The 24,161-nt window shown below is 45.5% G+C and overlaps 1 protein-coding gene across 1 annotated transcript; it reads left to right on the plus strand.

The window, feature by feature from the left end:
- The first annotated feature begins 58 nt into the window (after window positions 1-58).
- LOC144935203 (WD repeat-containing protein 1-A-like) lies at window positions 59-23,900 on the plus strand. Its single transcript, XM_078861705.1, has 15 exons — window positions 59-241; window positions 8,946-9,067; window positions 9,833-9,923; window positions 11,254-11,401; window positions 12,435-12,615; window positions 13,170-13,247; window positions 13,774-13,854; window positions 15,774-16,007; window positions 17,079-17,166; window positions 19,019-19,178; window positions 19,434-19,521; window positions 20,007-20,117; window positions 20,823-20,999; window positions 21,672-21,816; window positions 22,901-23,900. Exons 1-15 carry the CDS (start codon window positions 226-228, stop codon window positions 23,008-23,010), a joined length of 1,830 nt encoding a protein of 609 aa, XP_078717831.1. The 5' UTR covers window positions 59-225; the 3' UTR covers window positions 23,011-23,900.
- The last annotated feature ends 261 nt before the right edge of the window (window positions 23,901-24,161 follow it).

The raw sequence follows: 24,161 nt of genomic DNA on the forward strand, positions 1-24,161 counted from the left end.
GCGGCCGTGACGACGCCGCCGATTGGTCGAGACGCGGCCCCCCCCCCTCCCCCCTCCGCCCCCCCGCCGGTCTGGCTGTGAAAGCGGCGCCTCAGTCGCTCCGCAGTGTGCCCGGTGCTCGTGGTGGTGGTGCTCTTCCTGCTCTTACGCCGCATCCTCCTCTCGTTCAATTCTCCTCACGACAGCTCAAGGGGGAATCGGCTCCTTCGCCACGCCGCGAGCACCATGCCCTACGAGCTGAGTGAGTGCCGCGGGGCGGTGAACGGGGTGAGGCCTGCGCGATTTAACTACCCCGAGGTCATTCGCCGGTCTCGACTAGCGGGGCTGGCCGAGTTGGGGGACGCCTTGGCCGGCAGCGCCGGGCGCAGCGAGTGCCCCCTTCCCCCATGTTACGGCTCATTGCCCGCGCGTGTTTATTGCTCCGTGTTTTTGCGGTGAAATACGTTGCTTTGTAGCCACTGAGTTGAAGTTGTCGACGATAACGCCTCGGTTTATCGTTGATTTAATCAAGTTAATCACGGGACGTGCTTAGAAAGGGACGGATGTGTCTTATTAGGGTTACGACATAAAGCGTATACTGTACCAATGTTTTGGTTTATTTAACGCGTAAGACGTTTAGACTACAGCAAGTATGGGCTACATCTGTAAGGGAATCTGTCTTCACTGTTCCGAAGAAATACAACAATCTGCAATGTTCGATACTTTTTGCTATGTGTTAACGAAAAACGTGATGATGTTTGTGTATTGTTGTACTGTACTGTGCACGTATAAATCGCTTAGTTTCATTTCTATGTTTCGGTCGAAAAATATTTCATTCGACTAAAACTCACACACAATCGACTGAAAGTATCGCACCACAGGACAAACATCGCCCCCCCTTGTTACAATGCACGGTATTTGGTTCAGAATGAGGATGCAGACGCGTAGTGTTGTTATTACAAAGCGTTCATTATCCCAACTCGTACGACTGCACACCTGGAAACTTGGTGACTCCGTTGACAACAAAAATATCGCGTTTCCTTATTTTTTTGTTTAAACCCGACGTCTTAGCTGATGTCCCTTCTCCCCCCCGGCACTGATTTAAATGGCACGCTACGTGAATCGCGATGAAGGCGGCGTCCGCACGCAGCCAGCTGCTGCTGCTGTTGTTGTTTGTGTGGCAGAGCCGTTGTTGTTGTTTGTGTGGCAGAGCCGTTGTTGTTGTTGTTGTTGTTTGTGTGGCAGAGCGGCTGTTGTTGTTGTTGTTTGTGTGGCAGAGCCGCGAAATCGCAGGGCGCGGATTAGTCGAATATCGGCGACGTGGACTTCGATTGAACGAGCGGAAACGTGCAGCTTGTTGTTGTTCGGCTTCGTCTAACAACATCGCGGTGGGGTTGTTGAGATTGTATGCTGCTGCGTTTAAGTGTAAAAGCCCCGAGCTTTTGGTATCCCTCGCCTCTCGCTTCACCACTTCTCGTCGCACAGAACCGCGCCCGCGTATCCGTGAATGATGGTCGCGACACCCCCCGTCCCTTTAACAACGAAACGAGAGGATTCCTCCACAGAATGTGGCTGTCGACTCACGCTGGGTCGTTGTGATTGCTGGCGAAACGTCACCGTACTCGAATTGTCAATGTGTGTGGGTTTTACTCTCCAACGCACCAGCCTGTGTTGCTGTATTAGTAACATAACTACCACGTTCTGTTTACGTGACCAACCTTACTAATTGGCTGTGTCGGGTGGTGGCGGGTTTCACGACACATTTATATTTTACGCGACCTAACCCAACACACACACAACCCCCTCTATCGTGGATGATGTTTGTCGCCCAGTTTCAACAGTACAACATGCGAGTCATGTAAGTGTTTGTTTGAGAATGATCTGCTCACGAGGCCGCCGATGGGCTTCCTGTTCGCAGTTTCTCACATTCCTGTCGAGGAGGTCTAAACCCACCGATATAAATACGTTGTGGTAAGTGGCCGTAGTGTAACAGGCGTCAGGTCTATCCCTGCCCCCCCCAACACTCTTTAACAAGTGTAGTACCGTCGAATACAGGTCGACACCCGGGGTTGAGGCACACTGAGGTTTATTACAACCAACGTTGTGACATACACACTTGAGGGGGTATCGGCCCCCTCACCCGTCTATCTGAGGACACACCTCCTAGCTAACCCAAGCCTGCCTCAGAGTCCTCCTCTCGTGGACTAGGGGAGGCTATCTTGGCCCGACACTGGTCAGTCGGGCCCGGTACTCAAGAGTCCAGACCAACACTGGCTCTGGCACCACGCCACTGGCTCGAGCCTGCGCGGCCCTGACAAGGACGGCGTAGCAGGGGGAGACCAGGGCTCTATCTCGGACGTCTTCCGTCTTCTCTTCTTAGCTAACCCAACTCTCCCTAGCCCCCCGATACATTCCCCTTTTATACATCCCCCTCCCTGAGGGGTGGGGCCCCGGGGGATCGTAACGTCCGAAGCGCGGACGTCGTAGAGGGCACCTGCCCGTGCACTGACGTAGCCCCGCCCACTGTGCTAGTTTCCCGTAGGATCCCATACATATCAGCTCGACACATATTTCCTCCGTAAGACCCCTACACAAGCACAAGTTTCACAAATACAGCAGCCACTCGATGGATAAGGCAGCTAAATTGAGACGGCGACTTGAGCGGCATCACGAATGGGGTCGATACGTTTTGCTAAACATCGATTGCTTGAGTGGTGGCTGCAATTGTAAAGGTTGTCTGCAGGTGTATACCAACAACCCGTTTGATTGTAAAGGACAAGACGCCTTTGATCACGATAACCAATCCCCCGTTACGATCAAACGCGGGGGTGGTGGCAGGTGGGGCCCGGGTGGGTCACATTGTGCAAAACAATTGAACCTGTTCATCATAACCTGTTGATGTAAGTGGAAATCGAAGTCGATGGAAGGGGTGGGGGGTATAAAGGCTGGGCAAGGAGGCAGTGGGTTCAGGTGTGAGAAGCAGAGGGCTGAGGCGGCCATTTGGACAGAGATGGAAGGGAGGGATGGAGGGTGGTCAGGGTCCAAAGATGATTATCGTGCTCATGAGCAGCGCTCCAAGCTGAGCTCTCATAGGACATGTAACATGGTATATCTTACTGAGCTCTCAAAGGATGTGGAACACGGTATCTTACTAGACTCTCAAAGGACGTGTCACAAGTACCTTCTGTTTCAACGTAATTTCACCTTGTGCGAGTTACCAGACACTATTGTGTCATAAGCTTATTCACTGGCGATTGAGCTGTATTAAATAAACTGGTAACAGGTTTTCCCGCCTTCCCGTTCACTTTGCAGCCATCCAATCCTACAGGAAATATAAACTTCAGAAACCTATAAACTCTGATGTGGTATCTCATTGACACGGCCGTGTCAATACCTCGGCTTTATTTATCCGAGCACCTGCCACAGTTTTCACTGCAACTCTTTAAGAGTCTGCAGATGCAGAACAATATGCAACGTTCCTACGTGCCTCTATTGCTCGAGTGACTTCATGTATGAAAAATGCATTTACCAAAATATATAATCTATATATAACAGCGAGCTATATATGTTAGAGTAGGGCACTCCGCAGTTGCAGTGCGACGGCATATAGAGAGGGTGGGGGGGGGAGGAGGGCCTCTTTAACGTTTCCGTATCATCGTCCAAAAGTGTCAGCCCGGGTTATTCAGGGGTTCACGATCGGTGACGAGTGGATGAGTCGAGCAGTTTAATGAATGACTGATGCCATTCGGTATGCTGCCGTTGACACGCCTGGGGTCGGGCTAATTGTCGCGAATTGATGTCTTAACTATTGGCAGTGTATCTTTTTTGTTATTTAACACGTAGGGGTTTTGCGACCAATATGATTCACGATAGATTGTTTGTTTGTGTCCGATCGCGTAAGTAAAATGTGTAATCGGGCAATTGCGTGACGAAGCTTATTGCTACTAACAGCGAAACGTCGTACCAAATTGTTCCAAGTTATGAATTGCTCTCAAACACACCGGTGTGCGTAATCAGTAATACTTGGTCATGTTTATTCACGTGATAACTTATTCATTACGTTTGTCGGGTGGCTGAGGGTTTACGACACATGTTAATCACGCAGTCGGACCCAGAAGCCATTATGAAATAAGGCAGTGCAGCTCTGTAAACCAATCTGCAGGGTGTGGTGGTTGTGGTGGTTGTAGTTGGCTGAGCAGGGTCGGGCAGTTGTTGGGAATGGGCGTTGGCAGCCTGGCTGGCAATGCTTTGAGAATGTCACGGCTTGGGTGTACAGTCGTTGAAGTAAAGGTTTTCATTTACAAATGCCTTGCGTGCCGTTGGGAGGTTATTTGCCTATGAAATATGAAGAAACATTTGCAGTACGTTACTCTGTAAGGAGTTTTTTAAAAACATTGATTAAAAAAAAGAATTGTCTCTTTTCCTATTAGCAGATCTGAAGTGCTGAACCAGGGTGTGAATGCCATAAGATACGGTGATTGTTAATTTTATACAGAGTTGTACTCCTGTTATTGACCCCAACGTGATGGTGGGGGGTGGATGGTGAATTTAACCTGTGCCAGAATTACAACTCGCAACTTTCCATTTGAGCCAAATGCACTCACAAAAAGCCACTTGGCAGGATGTGTACACACAAGGTGTGTGGAATTGAAACGCGAATGTGCATACAGTTAGATTCGGGGGGGGGGGGGGGGAACCCAACTTGTCTCCATGCTTCGGCAAGTGCGAGGGCCATGTTTTATCTTCAGTTCGAGCCCATGGTTGAAATTCCTCATTCCTGTTGTGACATGCAATCACGTTTTGACACACACCTTTCACGTGATTTTTATTTGTTGGACGTGTTCACATTTCTTCGTAAAATGCACGATGTAAATTATAATTTCCAACAAATCGGTTTAAAAAAATATTACAGAAAGCTACTGCTGAAATAATAGATTAGCTTTTACAGTCGGTTATATATGTAATAAAGCTCGTTTGAGGCGACTTCTGGAATCCATCTTTTATTCAACTTGTATTACATATAGATAGGCTTTTTAATTCGGTATGCTTGCCCGTCTGCTTTCCAAAGGTCTGGAAACTCACTACATTGCACTTAAAACAGATGGTTTAGGCCTTTTTATGAAAAGAATGTATTTCTATAATTACATGAACTGATTTATTTGATTATTTAATTGAACAATGCAAAATGCCTCTTGATTATTAATTGTTTACTTAAATAATCATTGATTTGTAGCTGTACAGGAAACACTTGTAAATGCTTAGACTTCTTCACAGAGCAGCACTTGTGTTTTTACAGTCTGTGCATGCGTGTATGTTGAACTTATTCCGCACTGTATGTAACCCAACCGTGCCAATTGGAGGTGCACAATGCTTGCATATGCTTGTTGTGCACTGCACGTTGGGAGACTAAAGACGGATGGGTGTCCGTGCTTCGAGGTTTAGGGTTTCACCGGTCTGAATGAAATCTGAATGAAATCTCAGCTGCCTGATAATGTGCTGTGGAAACTTTGAACAAGCAGTCACCACCCAAATGTGTACTGCACTTGCTTGCAAGAGTGTAGGGTGTTGTGTGCATGCCGTGACCAAATTGAGTAACTGGGTTTCCAAAGTCTCCGACTCGCACTCGAATTGTGGAGTCGGTTTGCGAAATTGTGTGCGTTAAAGTTATTTTATTATTATTATTACTACCTCTGAAGCCTTTCGTTTAGTGTTCATACTCTCACTTCCTGTCATGAGTGGAAAAGCGACAAAAACTAGGTGCTGTTGTGTTCACTGGCAAGGCCAAGCTGGGCTAAACTGCCTGTTGGTAATAATTGGTATTTGGTGAAGACTGTGTACAGTATATGCTGCTTCAACCACAATTGTAAAAACAACTGCTGCTGCTTAAATGGTTATCAAGTCCAGTCCTGGTCTGACTAGCAGTTAAAACACGTTGAGGCTGCCCTACTCTTCATCGGTGACCAGGAGCCAGTGGTGGTGGACGGTCCACATGCAAGAGACGTAATTGATTTTTTGTATTTTCCCTCCACCTCTGAAGGCTTCTCGGCAATATATTTTTTCCATTCGCCCAAAAAATGTAAGGGAAATATGTCACAGCGTAGAGAGTTGTGGCAAAAAGTTGTGTTTGTCCAAATCTCAGGTAGATATGTTGGTTTGAAACCAGGGGTATTGCACGGGTAATGGAGGGGTGGTGGTTGTAAAGGTCAGTGGGAAGGTCATTCTGTAGGAGAAGCGGTCTGGCCCTGCACTTGAGGAAGCTGCTGTGGCAGCGTATCAAACCACAATCCATCTGCGCACGCAAGGCGGCAGTGCACCACACGCCACACGCTTCATTCGCAGCCTCACAACATGCTGCAGTCCACAACACACTCCTCTGGATTGCTCACAGCCTCACAATCTGCAGTGCACTATACACCGCACGCTTTTACTCACACCCTCATTGTGCAGTGCACGGTCATCTATACTGCGCACAACTACCCGCAGCCTCACAATGTACCGTGCACAATTCGAAGTACACGTTTGTGCGTTAAACTTGTTTTGCACCGTTCGTAGCCACATGCACAGCCTTAAATTTGCAGTGCAAGAGAAGGCCCTGTCACTGCATGTCATGGGTGTTCTAGATCGACTTAGCCACAAAAAGTTAACATTTATTAGCTTGTAGATACCTCAACTGTGGGTCCTGGACTGTCTAATATTATTATATTTAACGTTAGTTATTAAAAAACCCATTTAATTCCCTTTCAGAAATGCTCCAGTTACATTGCTATTTCTTTGCTGCTATAAATGACATGCATCTCTCCGGGGATGTCACTGGAGAACGCCTAACATCACAAACATTTTAATTTCTCATTCATGCACCTTGAAACTGATGATTGGATATCCTGGAGTGCATAGCCGAGGTACTTATATCAGTTAACAATTGTTTGTGCCTCGAGTTGTCTTCCTTTAAGCAGGAGATGAGACTCGGGCTCGCAATATGAGGTGATGGGATTCAGTGTTCCGCTCCTCCCGATTATCACGGTTGGCTACGTATGGTGCAAAAGAAGTTCAACATACATACACACATGCATTCATGTGTGGTTCCACGTGCATGTGATGCAGTATTTTGGAGCTGGTGTTGCTGAATTGTGCAGAGGTCATCGCACGTGAGAGTCCTAGTCCGCTGAGCTTCACGACAGCCAATATGACACCTAGAGCAAGTAGGTTGCTGGTCTATCTATGCAGATGTTTTAGTTTACCTCTTGTATTTAGTTCTTAATTGTACTCCAGTTATCTCCTTTTAAATTAAATGTGGAATTGGAGATACATTGCTCATGTAGTATCCTTGTGAATACAGTGAAGCACACACAGGGTTTTCCTGGATCCAATGAAGGATAATTAATATTGCTGGTATTATTCCATTTGGGCATTGCCTCGCCCCATGATTGCTTTGGGAGGTTGATGAAATGGGTAGTGCCTCTTTTGGGGTAACAGCAGTAGGTGCTAATGAAAGACTGGGAATGTGGAATTGCCACCACTAGCCCAGGTCCACAAAGTGACATGTGCACACCACGTTACACTCGCTTGAGTAGGGAGACATACATTTTTGTTATTACGGCTGGTTAATAAACTTGCAGTGAAAGCATCAGCTGCTGCTTTTCACAGCGCTAAACAGCTGGCCAATCACATGGGCTGTGTTTTGTGCGTGTGACGTCCTGACTGTCTCTAGAGGTTTACTGCATTGCGCACACCGCTCCTGTTTCTGTGCCTCACTGTGCTTGGTGACCCTTGTGCTGCCAAGCCGCATTATGTCCAGTCGAACAGTAATTATGCTCAGTGCTAATGTACAGTTGACAAATGCTGCGAATAGTGCGCCTTGTTCCCATTGCTTGCTTGTCATGTTTCAAACGGACTGCCTATTTGCTCTTTTACCAACCCTCATGTCCCTTAAAATCCCATGCTATGTCCCATACAAGTCAAATTGTTTCCTTCTAAAAAATATATATATATAAGTTGCAATCATCTCCATTGGTGGACTTTTCACATTTTGATGTCAGGAATTGGTCATTTCATAGGACTACTCCTGTTGCCTTCCCTCCAAAGTGGTGCTAATTTTATCAGCCCCAGAGTGATTGGCTAAGTCCATCCCACAACCATATTACGTGGTACGTGAATACAGTGGGGTTTTTTCAATTCGAGTAAGCATTGGCCCACTACTGATTCCGTGGTCAGCATTTTAAAAAGGCTTGCGGGTCTACTGGCTGGAATATTGATTTCTATTCATCCATTTCCTCTCCCACGACGTTTAGGTTGCACGCATTCCAAAATTGCACCCATAACTAATTTTGCACGCTCTTGTCACCCTTGATTAAGTGTATTAATCAAATGAAGTCGTTACAGAAGTCTGCTGAGACAGGTTTGCCTTTGTGCAATGTCATTTAAACTAAATCTGGCCAAAGTCTGCAGCTGTTTTCATTTGCAGGATATTGTGGATATGAACCCTAATTGAAGTGTATTCTCTGCAATGGTTTTCCTGCTGCGTTACCGTCCCTGTGTTTGGCCATACACATGAGTAACAATTACTTTTTGAACTTGACCTGGCCCATTCTTTGGTAAACGCTGCCCTGATTGAGTAACTTGTGCATTGTGCAACCGTCATCACCGTGCACACAAGGACAGGCAGAATACATGCATGTTGCTGGCCACACCACTCCAACCGTATGCCATGCGCCAGCCTTAGTGCCCGTTAACATCACTGCTATTTGAATTTACGACCTTATTGTGATTGACATAATCGATTCACAGCACCGCAGTGATTATATTGCTTGCATCTATGTGGGCACAGTTTACGTGTCTCGTCGACACACTGGGTGTCTGTGAAGCAAGCATCTGAAAGAAGGGCACAGTATCCAGTGCCTGCCCCCCGTTCCCCTGCAGTGTTGTTTTGCCCATATCCTGAGCCGCTGTGCGTACCGTGCCGCCCTCAGACAGCGTGTTTGCCTGCCTGCCACAAGTGGAACGTGGCGTGCCCAAGGTGCTGGGTGGGGACCCCAAGGGAGTCAACTTCCTCTACACCAATGGGCGCAGCGTCATCATCCGCAACATTGAGGTGCAGTGAAAGTGGTTCGTGTTTTGTAATGGACCTCACGGGGTCAGTGAAAAAATCAGTGGTTTCCTGACTCAAGCCAGCAAGTGCCGATACTGAACTCCGTTGACAGCACTAAACCAGTGGTGCACATTTTCATATTCCTGTTGCGAGCAGCCATTCCCTCCATACGAAGGCCACCGTTAAACTCTTCCCAAGTGGTCTCAGGCATGAAGTGTTCGGTCAACCCCCGACCAGAATTTGAACTTACAGCCTTCAGATTGTAAGCAGAGTGCTCAAATCACTGTACCGTCTGGGAAATTCCCGTTGTGTAAGGTGATTCGTGTTTATTGTGCAAGTGCCTTGTGGAGCTGACGGTTACACGAGACGTTTGACTACTCGCGAATGTTTACTCGACTCGCGTGAGTGTTGCTGTCCCTCTAAACCTTATTGTGTCATGTAACAGCTGTGCAACTGTTTCGTCTCTGTATTTGCTGCTGCCTCTTAAGTATGCATTTCCATGCTGTGTATTCTGCAGTCTTTCTACATAATTGCTTGAACATTACCCCGCTCTCTCTGCTTGTTGTGTTGCTTCTCCACATGTGCACTTCCTCGCTGCATGTGCTCAGTGTTTTTAGCCTTGTTCTCTGTTCCAACATCTGCATTTGTTATTTCGCCGAGTTCCATCTTTCGACTATGTGATAAATTAGGCTGCTGTGTGTTTAGCAGTCTGACTGTTTGCTTGCCCTGTTGTTTTACGTCTCCCTGTGCGACGATCATTGTGCACAGAACCCCGCAATAGCGGACGTGTACACAGAGCACGCGCACTCCACCTCCGTCGCCAAATATGCGCCCAGTGGCTTCTACATCGCCTCTGGAGGTTAGCACCACTGCATCTCTCTACTACACAACACCAGTGTCCACAGATTTCCTTACAAAAATATAATTGGGCTCTCTTGTGCAGAAACTTTATACAACAAAAAAGCTTGCCACATTATTACCCCCATTGCCTTAGAAAATATACAAAAGGCTAACGTTTCAGGAAAAAGTCCCTGATGCAGAGTAAGATGATGGAAAAACGGTCCAAAATCTTAGCCGAATGTGTTTTCTGTGAATTAATCAGTTTCAATGACAAAACTTGTGATTAATATAGATATTGATATGTGCCAAGTCTCTTAATGTGGCCAAGTTTACGCACAAAACGGAAGTGTTTGATTTTTTTAAATCAAATACTTTTAAAAAATGCGGTCGGTTCTCGGAGGTTTGAATTGTCTCTTGATAAACCTTATATGGTATTCAGCATCCGTGCTGCAGCCTTCCAATGTCCGGCCATAACAGGCCGCTCAAAGGCGCTATTTATTGCCATGCATCACATCAGGGTTGGCTGGCTGACAAATGTGCAAGGCTGCCTGGCTCTCTAGAGGGAGGGACCGTGGTCAGAATGTTCATTGATTCTTTCATCGCCTTGTTTGATCAGTGGCTTTTTCTATAATACCTTATACAGTTGTATCAAATCTTGACTTAAAGCTTTCGTGACTGCAGGAATTCGTATTCTTTGGGTCTTTCAGTAAAGCCACGTAGATAGAAAAAATCATAAAAATAATGTGTGTGTTATAAAATATAAGATTCTTAACACACATGGCAGATTTCTTGACACATGTATGCAACTATTGCAAGCCAAAATAGGCAACTCTGATGTGAGATCACTGTTTCATGATGAAATAATGATCAGTATTGGCTTGATTTTGGGCTCAAGAAAAATTGCTAACCCTAACCCTGTATCAAGTGAAGTTCCTAACAAACAACACCAGAAATTGGGGATTGTCATGGTATTCACACTTCAAACATTCAAGCCGAGGTATTGCAAGCACGGAATCATTAGGTCACGCTGTTGTGTTGGTAATATATTTCTAGAATATCTGGGATAATGAGGTTAGTCTTGCCCAATGCCATGTGCAGTGACATTACTCAAGGGTCTACATTAAGGCCAACGTTATTATATTCATTTTCCGCATCCTTAATGGTTGAGTAGCCATTACTACATTGTTGATGGGATAAACATGTTGATGTAAGCTCTTCCCACAATCACTCGACGAAAAGGGCAGTGGCTCTTGTGTTATCCCCACGTCGCCCGCTCCTTGTGTGCCTTGCTCTGTCAGCGTGTGTCGTGTGGTAGCGGCATCGGTGACACGCATCTCGCTTTGTCGCAGACACCTCGGGCAAGGTGCGCATCTGGGACACGACCCAGAAGGAGCACCTCCTCAAGTACGAGTACCAGCCATTCGCGGGCCGCATCAAGGACATCGCTTGGACCGAGGACTCCAAGAGGATTGCAGTGGTCGGCGAGGGGCGAGAGAAGTGAGCCTCGTGGAGTAGCCCAGTTGCTGCAAAAATAATTTACACTCTTCTATCTTTAAACAAAACACTGACAAAACGTGTATGTATGTTGAACTTCTTTCACACCGTACGTAGCCAACTATGCTAATTGGGGGTGCAGGGGAAAGAGAACAAACTGAAAACAAAAGAGCATTGTGACGATGTACGTGCGATCCACTGACTAGCTAGTCGCGTTCGAGGATCGTGCAGGGCGTGAGAGCAACGATGTGTGAAATATGCACGTGCCTGGTAGTGAAGGGAATAGGTTTCCGGAAGGTTGTGTCTTGAGGTTTTGAGTATTCTCGGTGTGATTTGAAGCTTTCACCGGGTTCTCCGATTTCCTAGTGTGCAAATATACTCAAAAGATTTCCCCAACATCCTAACCCTGACACAAACCCTTCAGAAAAGCTAGAGACTTTTGTCTTTTTGTTGTTTAAACTATTACAATTATTAGATTATAAATATACATTTTAAGTTATCTGGATGCATGACACTATACCAAAGAACACACATTATAACTAGAAATTTGGCTTAACCTTTCATTTATTTGTGGTTGATAAAATAAGTACGACTTTTCATCTTCTTGGTTCCTTCGGTAAAGTCACGTAGAAGGGAAGTAATAAAATAATAAAAATATTTTTTTATTTTATTACTTCCCTTCTACGTGACTTTACCGAAGGAACCAAGAAGATGAATCCCTGCAGTCACGAAAGCTTTAAATCGAAAAGTACGACTTTGTGAGAACCTAGCAGTGGGATGTACTAAAGAGTTGACTGGCCCTGGCCATATGAATATTACAGTTGCACCATTGGTTCAGGATTGCCAGCTGAGATGCCCACCTCTCTACACAGGATTGAGTATGGGCATATGCCGATTCATAAACGCACCATGGCGTAAAGTAGTACAAGTCGCAGCGTTTGGCAGTAACAAACCTGTGCCGGCAACTGCTCCCATTCATCCTTGTCTTCCTCTTCATCCCCATCGTGCTACTTTCCCTGGCTACTCCTGCGTGCAGTTTTGGCGCCGTGTTTCTGTGGGACTCTGGCTCCTCGGTGGGTGAAATCGTGGGCCACAGCAAGGTGATCAATAGCGTGGACATCAAGCAGACGCGGCCGTACCGCCTCGTGACGGGCAGTGACGACAACAACGCTGCCTTCCTGCAGGGCCCGCCCTTCAAGTTCCAGTTCACCACGTCGGTACACAGCCTCCCTTCCACTGCTGCGTCATGTCCTTGTTCTTAATCGGAAGTTGCTCCATGAAGGGTCAAGATCTACTGTGAACTTAATTGCCATCAGCAGCACACCCAACAGTAGCAGGTCTGTCTGACCTGCTCCTTTCTGACCTGCTCCTCATCGGATTCCTCCAGTCTAAATAAAGACTCAGCAGTTAATTGATCTCGTATTTAAGGGAGTAATTCATTTCACAGTTTAGCAATATTGGCGTGTGAAATTCTCATCATCAGGCATGATCAATCTACTGGTGGATAAAGGCCTTCCCGAACTTTCCATCGTTCAGGGTCTTACGATGCAACACACAATCAGTCTTGGATCAATAAAATTAATACCAAGTTCTGGACAATTAACGGTCTTCCTGTGGAGAGATTGGCCCTCAACATGGAAATGTAGAATTTTCTCCTGGCTCAATTTTGCCAATGGTTCCCCATTGCTCTGTTGAGCATGAAAACACTTTTCATGTAATCATGTAAGTATTTTAATTAAACTTTCCTCTGCACGCCTTACCTGTTTTTCAGGATCATTCCCGCTTTGTCAACAGTGTGAGGTTTTCGCCCAACGGCAACTTTTTTGCCACAGCCGGCGCAGATGGACAGGTACGGTCAAGGTGTTGAGTGACTACAAATGGACATTGCTATGGCATTAGGCTTCATTTACCTTTACACACCCTCTCACCTGTGGATGTCACGGTATAACGTTGGAATTTCATAATGCTTTTTCTTCTGTGATGTCCTATAAGCAAGTGTATGCGTTCATTTAAGGGGCTCTGGAAATTATCAGGAGCAACAATAGGCCACAGAACCAATGTTGGTAAGCTTTATAATGGTTGCGAAAGAGTAATGCGTTTGTTCGGGGTCCACAGAATAAATGCATTATCAGTGGCAACAGATCCCTGCTATTTTCATTTGGTTTTCTTGCTGGTCCTGTGAGAAGTGGCAGTATAATCATCGACGCATGCCATTTATTCTGCATCGGCAACTATACAAAAAAAAACTGTTCTCTTTTAAAGTGTGGCTGCGTTATTGAAGAGGGAGCAAACACCTGGCATATATTTCAGTCGCACTGTGCCTTTGTGGGTCCGTGGACAGAGTCTTGAGCAATGCAAGGTTTTTTTTGTCACAGATCTTTATATACGACGGGACCTCCGGACAGAAGGTTTCCTCCCTGGGAGGCGAGAAGGCCCACGATGGAGGCATCTACGCGGTAAGGGGTCACCCTGCCCGCTACCCCCTCGATAGATCTGTGCAACTTCCATATATTCTATGAACTTATTTATTGTGATGATTGCTGCATAATCTTGTGATGACGGTTACGTGAAAGCATACCCTGTCCATGTCGCTCTTTCACTGCACACTGAGGTCCTCTTTTGAGGAGGCTTGAGCCAACATTTTCACACTGGCCCAATATTCAATTGATGTGGGCGTACCCACTCTTTACCTACCCAACCTTCGTAATTTACTAGTTTGCCGCCTTACAGCATATCTGTATTACTGCAGGGTGCACATAAACATTAGGGAATGAATATCCTTGTTCTAGAATAAACCTGGTACCTCTGGGCTGTGGGTCCAGGATCCACTTAATGTAGTTGAAAAGTTAAACTTGATAGGAAGTCAACAATAGTTGCCGTACTAAGAGACTGGTCCTCCACCATAAGAAGGTAGCATCTACCACCATCAACCCAGGATCACCAACGAGACGACCACCAATTGTTCATTTGAATAGAGGAACACTTGGAATGTATTAACACCTTATTAGAGTGTGAGGCAGAAGCCATTGGACAAACATAGCTCTAAACCTCGAAAGCCTTTCAAGTGCTGATGATGGGATATCAGCCTTCCCATTTGACTTGATCCACCCATTTCTTTTGTTCTTAAGGCTGCCATGGAGCACTGTCAAAACACTGAATAATTTAAGCCTGAGCACATCAATGGTTGATGCTTTCCGAAGTGAAACACTCCCTAAAGTGGCCTTGACTTAAGAGATGGGCAGCATTATTGTGCCTGTGTGCATATATTTGCTTGCCTGTTTTGTTTGTGTGGCTTCCTAAGAGGATTGGCTTCAGTTAGTAATTTAATGCTAAATCTGAACAGTTTGACTGTTAAAAGGCTCGATCGAACAACATGATGCACATCTCTTGATCAATACAATTTTTGTCACGAGGAACCATTGTCCGAGCACAAGCTTACATTTTGGTCTGGGGTGAACTGAACCTATCGGATGAAGTTAATATTGGTTGTGAAATGGAGAGAATGGCTATTGCTATAGAAATATATAATTGTTACAACTGGCTCAGAGCCACCAATGGAGATTAGTACCAATCCAATGTTTGCTTGAGCAGGCAGATACTTGGACTTCTTAGTCATTAATGGTCATATAACATTTGTGATTATGGTGGCAAATGCTTTTTATGTTGGATTAAGGGGTTAATGCATGATTGAGTTGAGTGGAGCTCAGACATTGACCAGCTGTTCCGTGCGTCTGTTGTGTCTGCACGTTCTAGTGGGTCTAAGCCGTACCGGCCTACACCACAGCACTGCCGCCCACCCTTCCCATACACCAACCGTCACTCTCTGAATTTACCTTTCCTTAATAATGTTATTCTTGCTCAGAATTATATATAAATGCGAAAGGATTTGAGAGCCAAGCACAATAACAAAATACCAATTGTATATATACGACTATGGATGATATTCAACGTCATTTATTGAAACTGCAAATAGCCCAGTCATTTCCGAGTTTGCTAACACTAGCTTCATCAGTCTCCGATAATATTGACCAGGCTACAGTGAACCATATTTTTCTCCCCTCGCTTGGGGCTGCCAATGGAGATGGGCAGCACCCAACACTCGAAGACTGCATTAAGATGCTCGACTTGTGATTAAATCGGTGCACGCCCTGCACATTTGTAACATTCTTTGCAAACACGGTAGGATGCTTCTTACTGATAACACTGAAACTAACCAAAAAAATATATTCTCAAGACAGCCAAATTACCCTCTACAGTTACCATGCCAGAACTAACAGATCTACACAGGGTTTGGTTAATGGACACCATGAGTCCATACTCTGGCAAGACGATGCTAAACACTTTGCACGTGGATAATGTCGGTGTGTGGGCGCAGGTTTGCTGGAGTCCCGACAGCACCCAGCTCATGTCGGCATCGGGCGACCGCACGGTGCGGCTGTGGGACGTGTCCGCGGGCCGCGCCACCACCACCTTCACCATGGGCGCCGAAGTCAACGACCAGCAGCTGGGCTGCCTCTGGCAGGGCCAGCACCTGCTGAGCATCGGCCTGTCTGGCTACATCCACTACCTGGACCGCAACAATCCCAGCAAGCTAATCCGCGTCATCAAGGTGACCCCAACGGAACCGCAAACTCTAATGCATATTTTTGCTGATCATTACGATCGTGTAATCATTATTGTTATCTCTGTCATAGTCATTATTTTGTGTCTGTGTAGAACTATTTTGTTAAACGTGATAAATGATGGCCCATTCACCATACCGGTAAAAGTGGGGAGCATAGACATGTGAGCATGAAAGTCCAGTAAAACAATGCCGTTCACAAAAGTAGCCTATAACAACCTGCTGCCATGATGGTCACACGTCTAAGAAACATCCATGCTCAACACTCATTAGATTTTGAGATCTGACAAGATTGGGTACGTTCTGGTTGATTTGTTCATAAACTGTCATAATTTTCGACATAATATTCACAGTGATGGCCTTTATTGTTATTGTCACTCGTCATAGGGACTGTTTGTAATTTTCATCTTCCTGGCTATCCTTGTCGTCATCGTCAACATTTTCATTATTGCCATCATGATCAAGCATTAATAATCGCCATCATCACCACCCCATTGTTATTGAGACTCTACAACGTAGATTCATCGAAATGCCTCTAAGCAAGGTGTAATAAATGCATCCTTGAACAAGTGTCTTGAATAGCACCTGCAAGGCTGTAATTGTATGTCTGTATTCCCAATGAAAAATGATTCCTTATGGAATTCCAATGGGGTAATAAGTTTGGGTTCTACTATAGACGAGCAACTTGGAGCTTGAACAGGCATTTGATCAGATAACCCGAACGCATGACTTGTCATTGCCTTTTCAAATTAATAAATCAATTAGAGCAATGTTATGTCACGCCTGGTAGGCATTGACCAGCATCTTAATGTCACAGTAATTTTACTTGTTTAGTCTCTTGTAAACTACATGTTAAAATGTTTACATTTTTACAATCATAAAATGTTTACATTTTAACAATTATTTGCCATTAATTTAAATATTGTGGCAAGGCAAAAAATGTAATCATTACTTTTCTGAGAGTGAGCTGCTCCATTATATAAAATGACATGTTATTTCTGTATCACTGATTAAACCGTGTTTGGTTCTTGCATGTGGTTTTTATTACGATGGTTGCAGGGACACAGCAAGTCCATCCAGAGCTTGACGACGCACACCGGTTCTGGGTCTCCTACCATCTACTCGGGCAGCTATGACGGCCATATCAATATCCTGCTCGGAGGCACACGTAAACGAGAGTGTGCGTCGATTTGTCACTCAATGAGAAGTGGACATTGGGGTGGAGGGGTGGCAGGCAGGCAAATCCTGTATCAGAGTTCGTGTTGAAGTAGAATGTTGTGAAGTGACGAATGAGCTTACAAGTAGAAATGCATTTGCTGTGGTACTGAAACTGTGAAATATTGTGGTGTTGTATAGCAGCGCACACCCACAATCCAGCAACTTTGAATCAGGATTTGTGGATCGGGCTGAGCTTTTTCACGAGATGCCTATCGTCCAACCGAAGGGGTGCATGCCTGCTTGAGGCCTCTGTAGGAGGTAATACATCAACTACCTTTCTGTCCCATTCATGCCAAGCTTAGATTATTCTCCCGTATACATTTAGTGTCTGTCAGTACACATGCAAAAGTAGAATTCGCCAACATTCTAAGCAGGGCCCTCTAGGAAATGTCTTAAGACTGTGCAAGAAGATGTCCCTGGTGAAAGATACTTCAACATTATAAAATGTCAACAGTGAATGATGGTAGCTGTAGCAAATTTAGCTTAACGTTCTCAATGGTCATCTTTATATCCAGGGACATAAATCATAGTCGTGTTTTATAGTGCAAACATGGGACGTTAATGTAACTTAAGGCTGAGGAAGTAGATTTATTGCTATCGGCACACTGCGAGCTTGAGCATGATGAGTCTCAAAGGGGAAACCACGTCCTTCAGGACCGATTAGAATAGCGGGTCGCAAGCAGCGATGCTCAAAGAGAAGCTTCAGCAGAATTAATGCAAGAGTTATGCAAGCTATACCTTGCCTGAGCACCTCCTGAAAAACATACGTGAGGGAACAAATCACCTCCCGCTGACTTGGCAGCAAGCCATTAAGAAGGAGAGGACCAAAGTCATTCTAACACAGAGAACATGTAAAAGACGAATGCACGATAATCTGTTTTCAATGCCATGGGATATAACGGACTAAGATACTTGACTGTGATACAAGTCTCCCAATTGCTAATAAAGTATCACAAATCATAGTATTTTAACACATGCAGACATCACCAATGCTGCTATTATATATTGGATAGGATTCCTTCACATATTACTTTGAACAGGTCTGGTGGTGCTTTGATTAGAGCACTGTAGTAACTTAAGATTTTATTTGGGAATCAACTCAGTCTATCATCCGTCTAAAACATTGTTTAGATCTTGATTTGAAGCTTTCGTGACTGCAGGAATCCATACTCTTTGGTTTTTTCGGTAAAGTCACGTAGGTATAAAATAAAATAAATCACGACGTTTCAGGCGCAACACAAGCTTCCGTCATCAGGTGGGAAAGCATGGTCTCCTGCTGAGGCAGACTCTTTTAAAACAGCAGCAGACCATGCTTTCTCACCTGATGATAGACGCTTGTGTTGTGCCCGAAACGTCGTGATTTATTTTATATCTACGTGACTTTACCGAAAAAACCAAAGAGTTTTTTTTTAGGAGGGGGGGCCGTGACCGGGTAAAACATCACTCGCTACTGATACTAGCTGTGGCCGGGAATGGAACTCGGGTTGGCTGGCTTTATAACTCCACCCCATCATCCCCTCCCCGAGGTGAGCAATAAAAGTGCCACTTTATGAGAAGTTAGTGGTCATTGAGGGAGACTGGCCCCAACCATGTAAATGCAGAGCTTTCACTACTCATTCGGAGCTTTGAACATTGATGAGTTGCCACCCTCATCCTCGTTTTAGCAACGAGACGTTGACGTTGGCTCACCCATGGGGCCGCCTGGCCTCCCTGAGCCACTCGAATGTGGCAAGTGCATTGTACTGGAGGAACAACACGTTCTCCTTGACGCCTCGGTGCACATTATTGGGATGCGAAGACTGGCGTCAATGATGGCTTCTCGGGGCACGGCCACACCAACCAGGTGTCTAAGTTGGTGGTGGAGCCCAAGAACAACACCCTCGTGTCCTGCAGCATGGATGACACCCTGCGCTTCACCGATCTCAACAAGAAATCGTACAGGTGGGGGAGGTGGTACATCACCAACTTGCGTATGCTTAACTGTTATCTGATATAAAATAAAAACCGTCTTGGCAGTGGTGTTTTCACTAAAACTGGTCAACACCTACATGAACGTTGCTTTGTATCATTCGAAATCTACTAAAAACACGCACACCTGTATGGAGGCCAATGTGCGCGTCCGTACGCAAGCGACTCATGAAGACGCGTTTGTGAGCACGTCGACTCATGAAGACGCGTTTGTGAGCACGTATGCAGCGCCGGGGAGGCCGTGAAGCTCGACTCCCAGCCCAAGTGCGTGGCCGTGGGGCCTGGGGGCATCACTGTGGCAACCTGCATCGAGCAGGTGAGGCCACACAGCCGCCTCCAGTGGCGCTGCTGAGGGGTCCCAGGGAGCACTGCACCGCGCTCCCTCGGCACGCCCACTCTGCCTTGCTGAGTCCCGTTGTCGCCGTTCGACTTTGTTTTGAGTGTGTTTGGGATGAGAGCAATTATTGGCCCAGGCAGAAGGCAGAGAGGAATCTATGCTTTGCTTTTGTCGGAGCACTGAACCATCACCTGTGAGGCTCAAACCTAATAAAAACAGTGTGATTCTCTCCATCTGTTCACCAATCACAGGGCATAAAATTACGTGAATTATTATTTTAATTAAAATTGTTCAAGTCAAGATTGCAGCATTATTGTGAATAGGTGAAAAGTGAACATTATTTTTATCTACACCTTTGTAAAGATTTACAGAATTTATGTGCTCTCGCAAAAGAATATGGCTTTCCATGAGCTCAACTGGATGAATAAAGGATGCTGCAATTGGGCTGTGCATTTTGAATGCAGGTTGTGCTGCTGAAGGACAAGAAGCGTGGCATTGGGTTGGAGAACCCGGGCTACGAGCCCGAGGTGGTCGCCATACACCGTGACGGGGTCACCGTCGCTGTTGGAGGCCAGGTGTTGCATCCACCCACACGCACACAAAGATCCCCAGTATAGACTGTTGGGGCAAGTGCTGTTCGCGAGCACCTATGAAGGCCGGCATGGCACACGAGGTGGTGGGTGGTCAACCTGTCCACCTTTGTCTCGGGTACTCATTTGAGGCTGAGTCAACCTAGGGGGAGGCCCAGGACCAGTTCAGATAATATAATCGTTACTGGTGTTGGCCGTGAGCGGGAATCCAACTTGTGTCGCTGGGTTCGTAGGACAGTGTGCTAACCACCGCTCAACCGCTCGCCATACAAGCAGTACAACACCAAAGACAATACAACACCACACATGCATACACATGCATGCAAATACAGAACACAACCATGGACAACATGCTTGTGTGGTGAATAGCTAAGAATCCAACCTGGGTCAACAGCATTGCATTGCATGCACATAAGCTTAAACATGCCCTCCGCACTGAACACAGAATGCCCATTTACTTGTCCCTCTCAGGGTATGGGTAAATGCACAAAAAAGGAAAGTCCACAACATTGCCTTCGAAGATTAGTCAATATCTGCACTGCGCATAGCTGCCAAACATCAAACCTCGGGCATGACAGTGGCTGCACCGATTAATCATGTGACCACAGGGTTAGCCAGTGGCTGCCTTTACTTCTCGCCCGGGTAATCGGCAGCTCTTGAATAAGCACCGGCGTGTTTGTGAATGGGCAGGACTCCAAAGTGCACTTGTACAAGGTGCAGGGCAACACCTTGGCGGACGCTGGTGTGGAGCCCCTCTCGGTCCACGGCGCAGTCATGGATGTGTCCTTCTCGCCAGACGGGACCTTCCTGGCCGTGGGCGACGCAAACAAAGTGGTCTCCATCTTCAGCGTGGCCGATGGCTACAAGGCGAGTAGTTGCCTTCAGAATTTTGAGTGCCTCTGCAAGTGGAGTTTGTGAATCGCGCACAAATCCCCGTATGCTTGAGGACACGCACCTACCTACAGGATACAGGATGATGTGTCACCATAGCATGCAGTACAGTGAGTACGTTGCTTATCAGTCTGTCCAGATATTTTACTTAATGCCTGCATATGAGTGGGGTTTCTCTGGGTGGCCCAGTCAAATATCCATGCAAGATAAGGCATTATCTTGCATGTATAAGATAAAACGTTGGACAAACTTTCATTACTGGACTCTCCTTTCGTGATTGATAATTTTCCAAAAAATCTTGGACAGATAAAGCACTGTTATCCCTTCACGTTTGGGTTTTTTTATTCCAATCCTACATCCAAAATACTTATCGTATCGTACTCTTCTGAAATAATTTTGTCAAGTGCAATAAATCTACATCTTGTTTAATTATTCAAGTTCTTGTTTCACAAGGTCGACCCAATGTGTGTCGGTGCCATTTGAGGTTTTTCTTGCTTACCATTCTGATTCTAAAACCCCATTGTTATTCCTCATTGACTAAAGAGAACAGTATGGTGGTGAGATGGTTTATGAGTCCAGATTACCACCCTCGAAATTGCTGCTCCAAGTCCACACTCCTTACGTGTGCGTGCATGTGTCTTATTGCAGTTGGAGAATTCATACTATGGCCACCATGCCAAGGTAGTGTGCTTGGCGTGGTCACCTGACAGCCACCACTTGGCTTCCAGTGGCATGGACATGATGGTGTACGTCTGGACGATCGGTGACATGGACAACAAAGTCAGGATGGCAGGTACGGCCCCATGACCCCTTGTGATGCATTGCCTATACCAGGGGTCGGCAACCTACGGCTCCGGAGCCGCATGCGGCTCTTTACGGGCTGCTTCTTGACGATATGTACGTATGTACATAGATGCATTGCGGCTCTTGAAATACTGAATTTTGTACCGAATTGGAAAGAAATGGCTCTTCTTGTTGTTTTGGTTGCCGACCCCTGGCCTATACCAATGCTGGGCCTGCCTTATGCTGGCTGCAGTTCTCTGCATATTATTACAAGTTTAACCATTGGTTGAAACCCACCAAGGAAATGTTGCTACCCGATTGCCAATTTTAAGCAGGGAAAACAGATTTTAAACACAGATTTATTCTGCAGTTACACGCTGAAGGAAAATAATAAGGGCGGCGACTGGCATGTATGGTGACTTGGAAGTAACATTTTCCATGCATGATGCTACTATGGCTTTTCTTGTTATTAAAAAGATCTGTATTTTAATGCATGCTCTTGAAAATATCTTCAGTGTAATACATATTAGAAGAATGGTTTTGCTTAACTATATTTTAGGATTCATACGTTCAAGATTTCTGCTGGAAATCAAACCTGCGTAAACAAAATTTAGGAAAATATAATCACGAGAATTACGTACTTTTAACTCAACACAATATAGTTGGCAGACTAGTGCTGCTGTATCTGTAGCAATGTTGTTCTTTATGCAATTATAGACAATGAAAAGTTTTAGTCTCAAGATTTTTCTCAGCAGCGACTTTCTGTGGCTATTTTAAATAAAAAAAATGTTGGTGTGCAACAGGTACTATTTACGAATCCTAGAATAGCACCCTTTCTGCTATCCTGCCATCTACCGGCCACGTCACACCTCTACAAGTGGATGTCACATGGTGACCTCTCTACAAACCACCAAATCCTCCATAATGCAGACTATAGGCGGCGTACGCCACCTTGTGCAGCTTCTCGGGAGGGGCGTTTGCCGAGAACCGCATTGTTGCAAGTGATGAAAGATTACATATTTAATTAACGAACTAACACTCCCAAGTGCCATGCCAATGACCTCTCTCGTGGTTACGCTCTCCCTTCTTGGCAGACTGCCACCGCATGAACCACGTAAGCGGGCTGTCGTGGCTGGACGAGCACACCCTCGTCACCACCTCGCACGACGCCTGTATCAAGCAGTGGACCATCACCTTCAAATAACGCGCCTGCCTTCCCCCTCGCACACGAGTGGAGTACCCTGGAGGCCCTGCACCCCCGTTAAGTCTGGACCCGCTCAGCCAGCCATTGGTTTATTTGTCATCCATGGATCACGACATCAACACTTCATAACAATAGGCAGTTTGGTAAACAAAAAAAGTGGAATTTTATTCTGCCTGTCATCCTGGATAGATTGAGTACCAATTTATGCAATGTTTTCTGGTTGCAAGGGTCCTTGCCTAATGAAAATGTAGAATTTCCACTGCCTCAGGAGCACACCACCACCCCATTGCTCATTCGAGCTGGGAGACACTTGACTTTTTACATCACCAATTACTTTCTTGAAATGATTAACTTTGTTCGGTGTGATTGTTGGTTAAGGGGCAGGTGACTCCTCCTGACTTTGTCTTGGCTGTGCAGGGGAGAGGTGTCTGGGGAGCGAGTTGTCTCGTGTACCTGAATCATGTTTCATAAATATGCATCGATGATATTTTTGTTTGCGTTTTTTCCTTGCTTTCTTACAATTTCTACAAAGCATTGATATACATTTGGAGAAAAAAATGTCAGTCATTGTGCTGCTTAAAATGGTGAACATTCCAAAGGGATATATTTAGTTTGGTACTCGGTGATTGGTGTAAACACTTAACTTAATTAATTGTTCTAATGGTTAGTGGTGAGAATGCACGTGGTGTGCAGCTACTGTATTTTTAATAAGGAAGCTGGGTTGGTGTGTTTTTGCCTGCTGTCTTGCTTGAGTAATGGGAGTTATAGCACTACATCTTTAGGAGGGTTATTAAATGACCAGATCTTGAAACTGGCACTTGTGGTATTGTTATTAACAGAATGTGTACCCCGAGTGATTTGCAACAATAAAATGCCATTTGTTCATTGTGGCCCACATTCTCAATTGTCGGTTGCATCCAGGACCTGAACCACTTTAACTCGCTGCTTTTGTAACTCAAACGTGAGCCATGCACAGTGCTTGTTAAATGTCGTGGTTTACAATGACATTAAGTGGGAAAGAATTTCCATGGCAGGTTTTGGCTGGAGGTGAAAAATGTATGATTGATTTGAACCAGCCAATTTAATGCATCAAAATATAAATCTGCAATTAGCATTTGCATATTTGTGGGAGAACTGTGAATAAATGTTTT

Source organism: Lampetra fluviatilis, chromosome 12 (assembly GCF_964198595.1).
Source record: "Lampetra fluviatilis chromosome 12, kcLamFluv1.1, whole genome shotgun sequence".
Lineage (NCBI taxonomy): Eukaryota > Metazoa > Chordata > Hyperoartia > Petromyzontiformes > Petromyzontidae > Lampetra > Lampetra fluviatilis.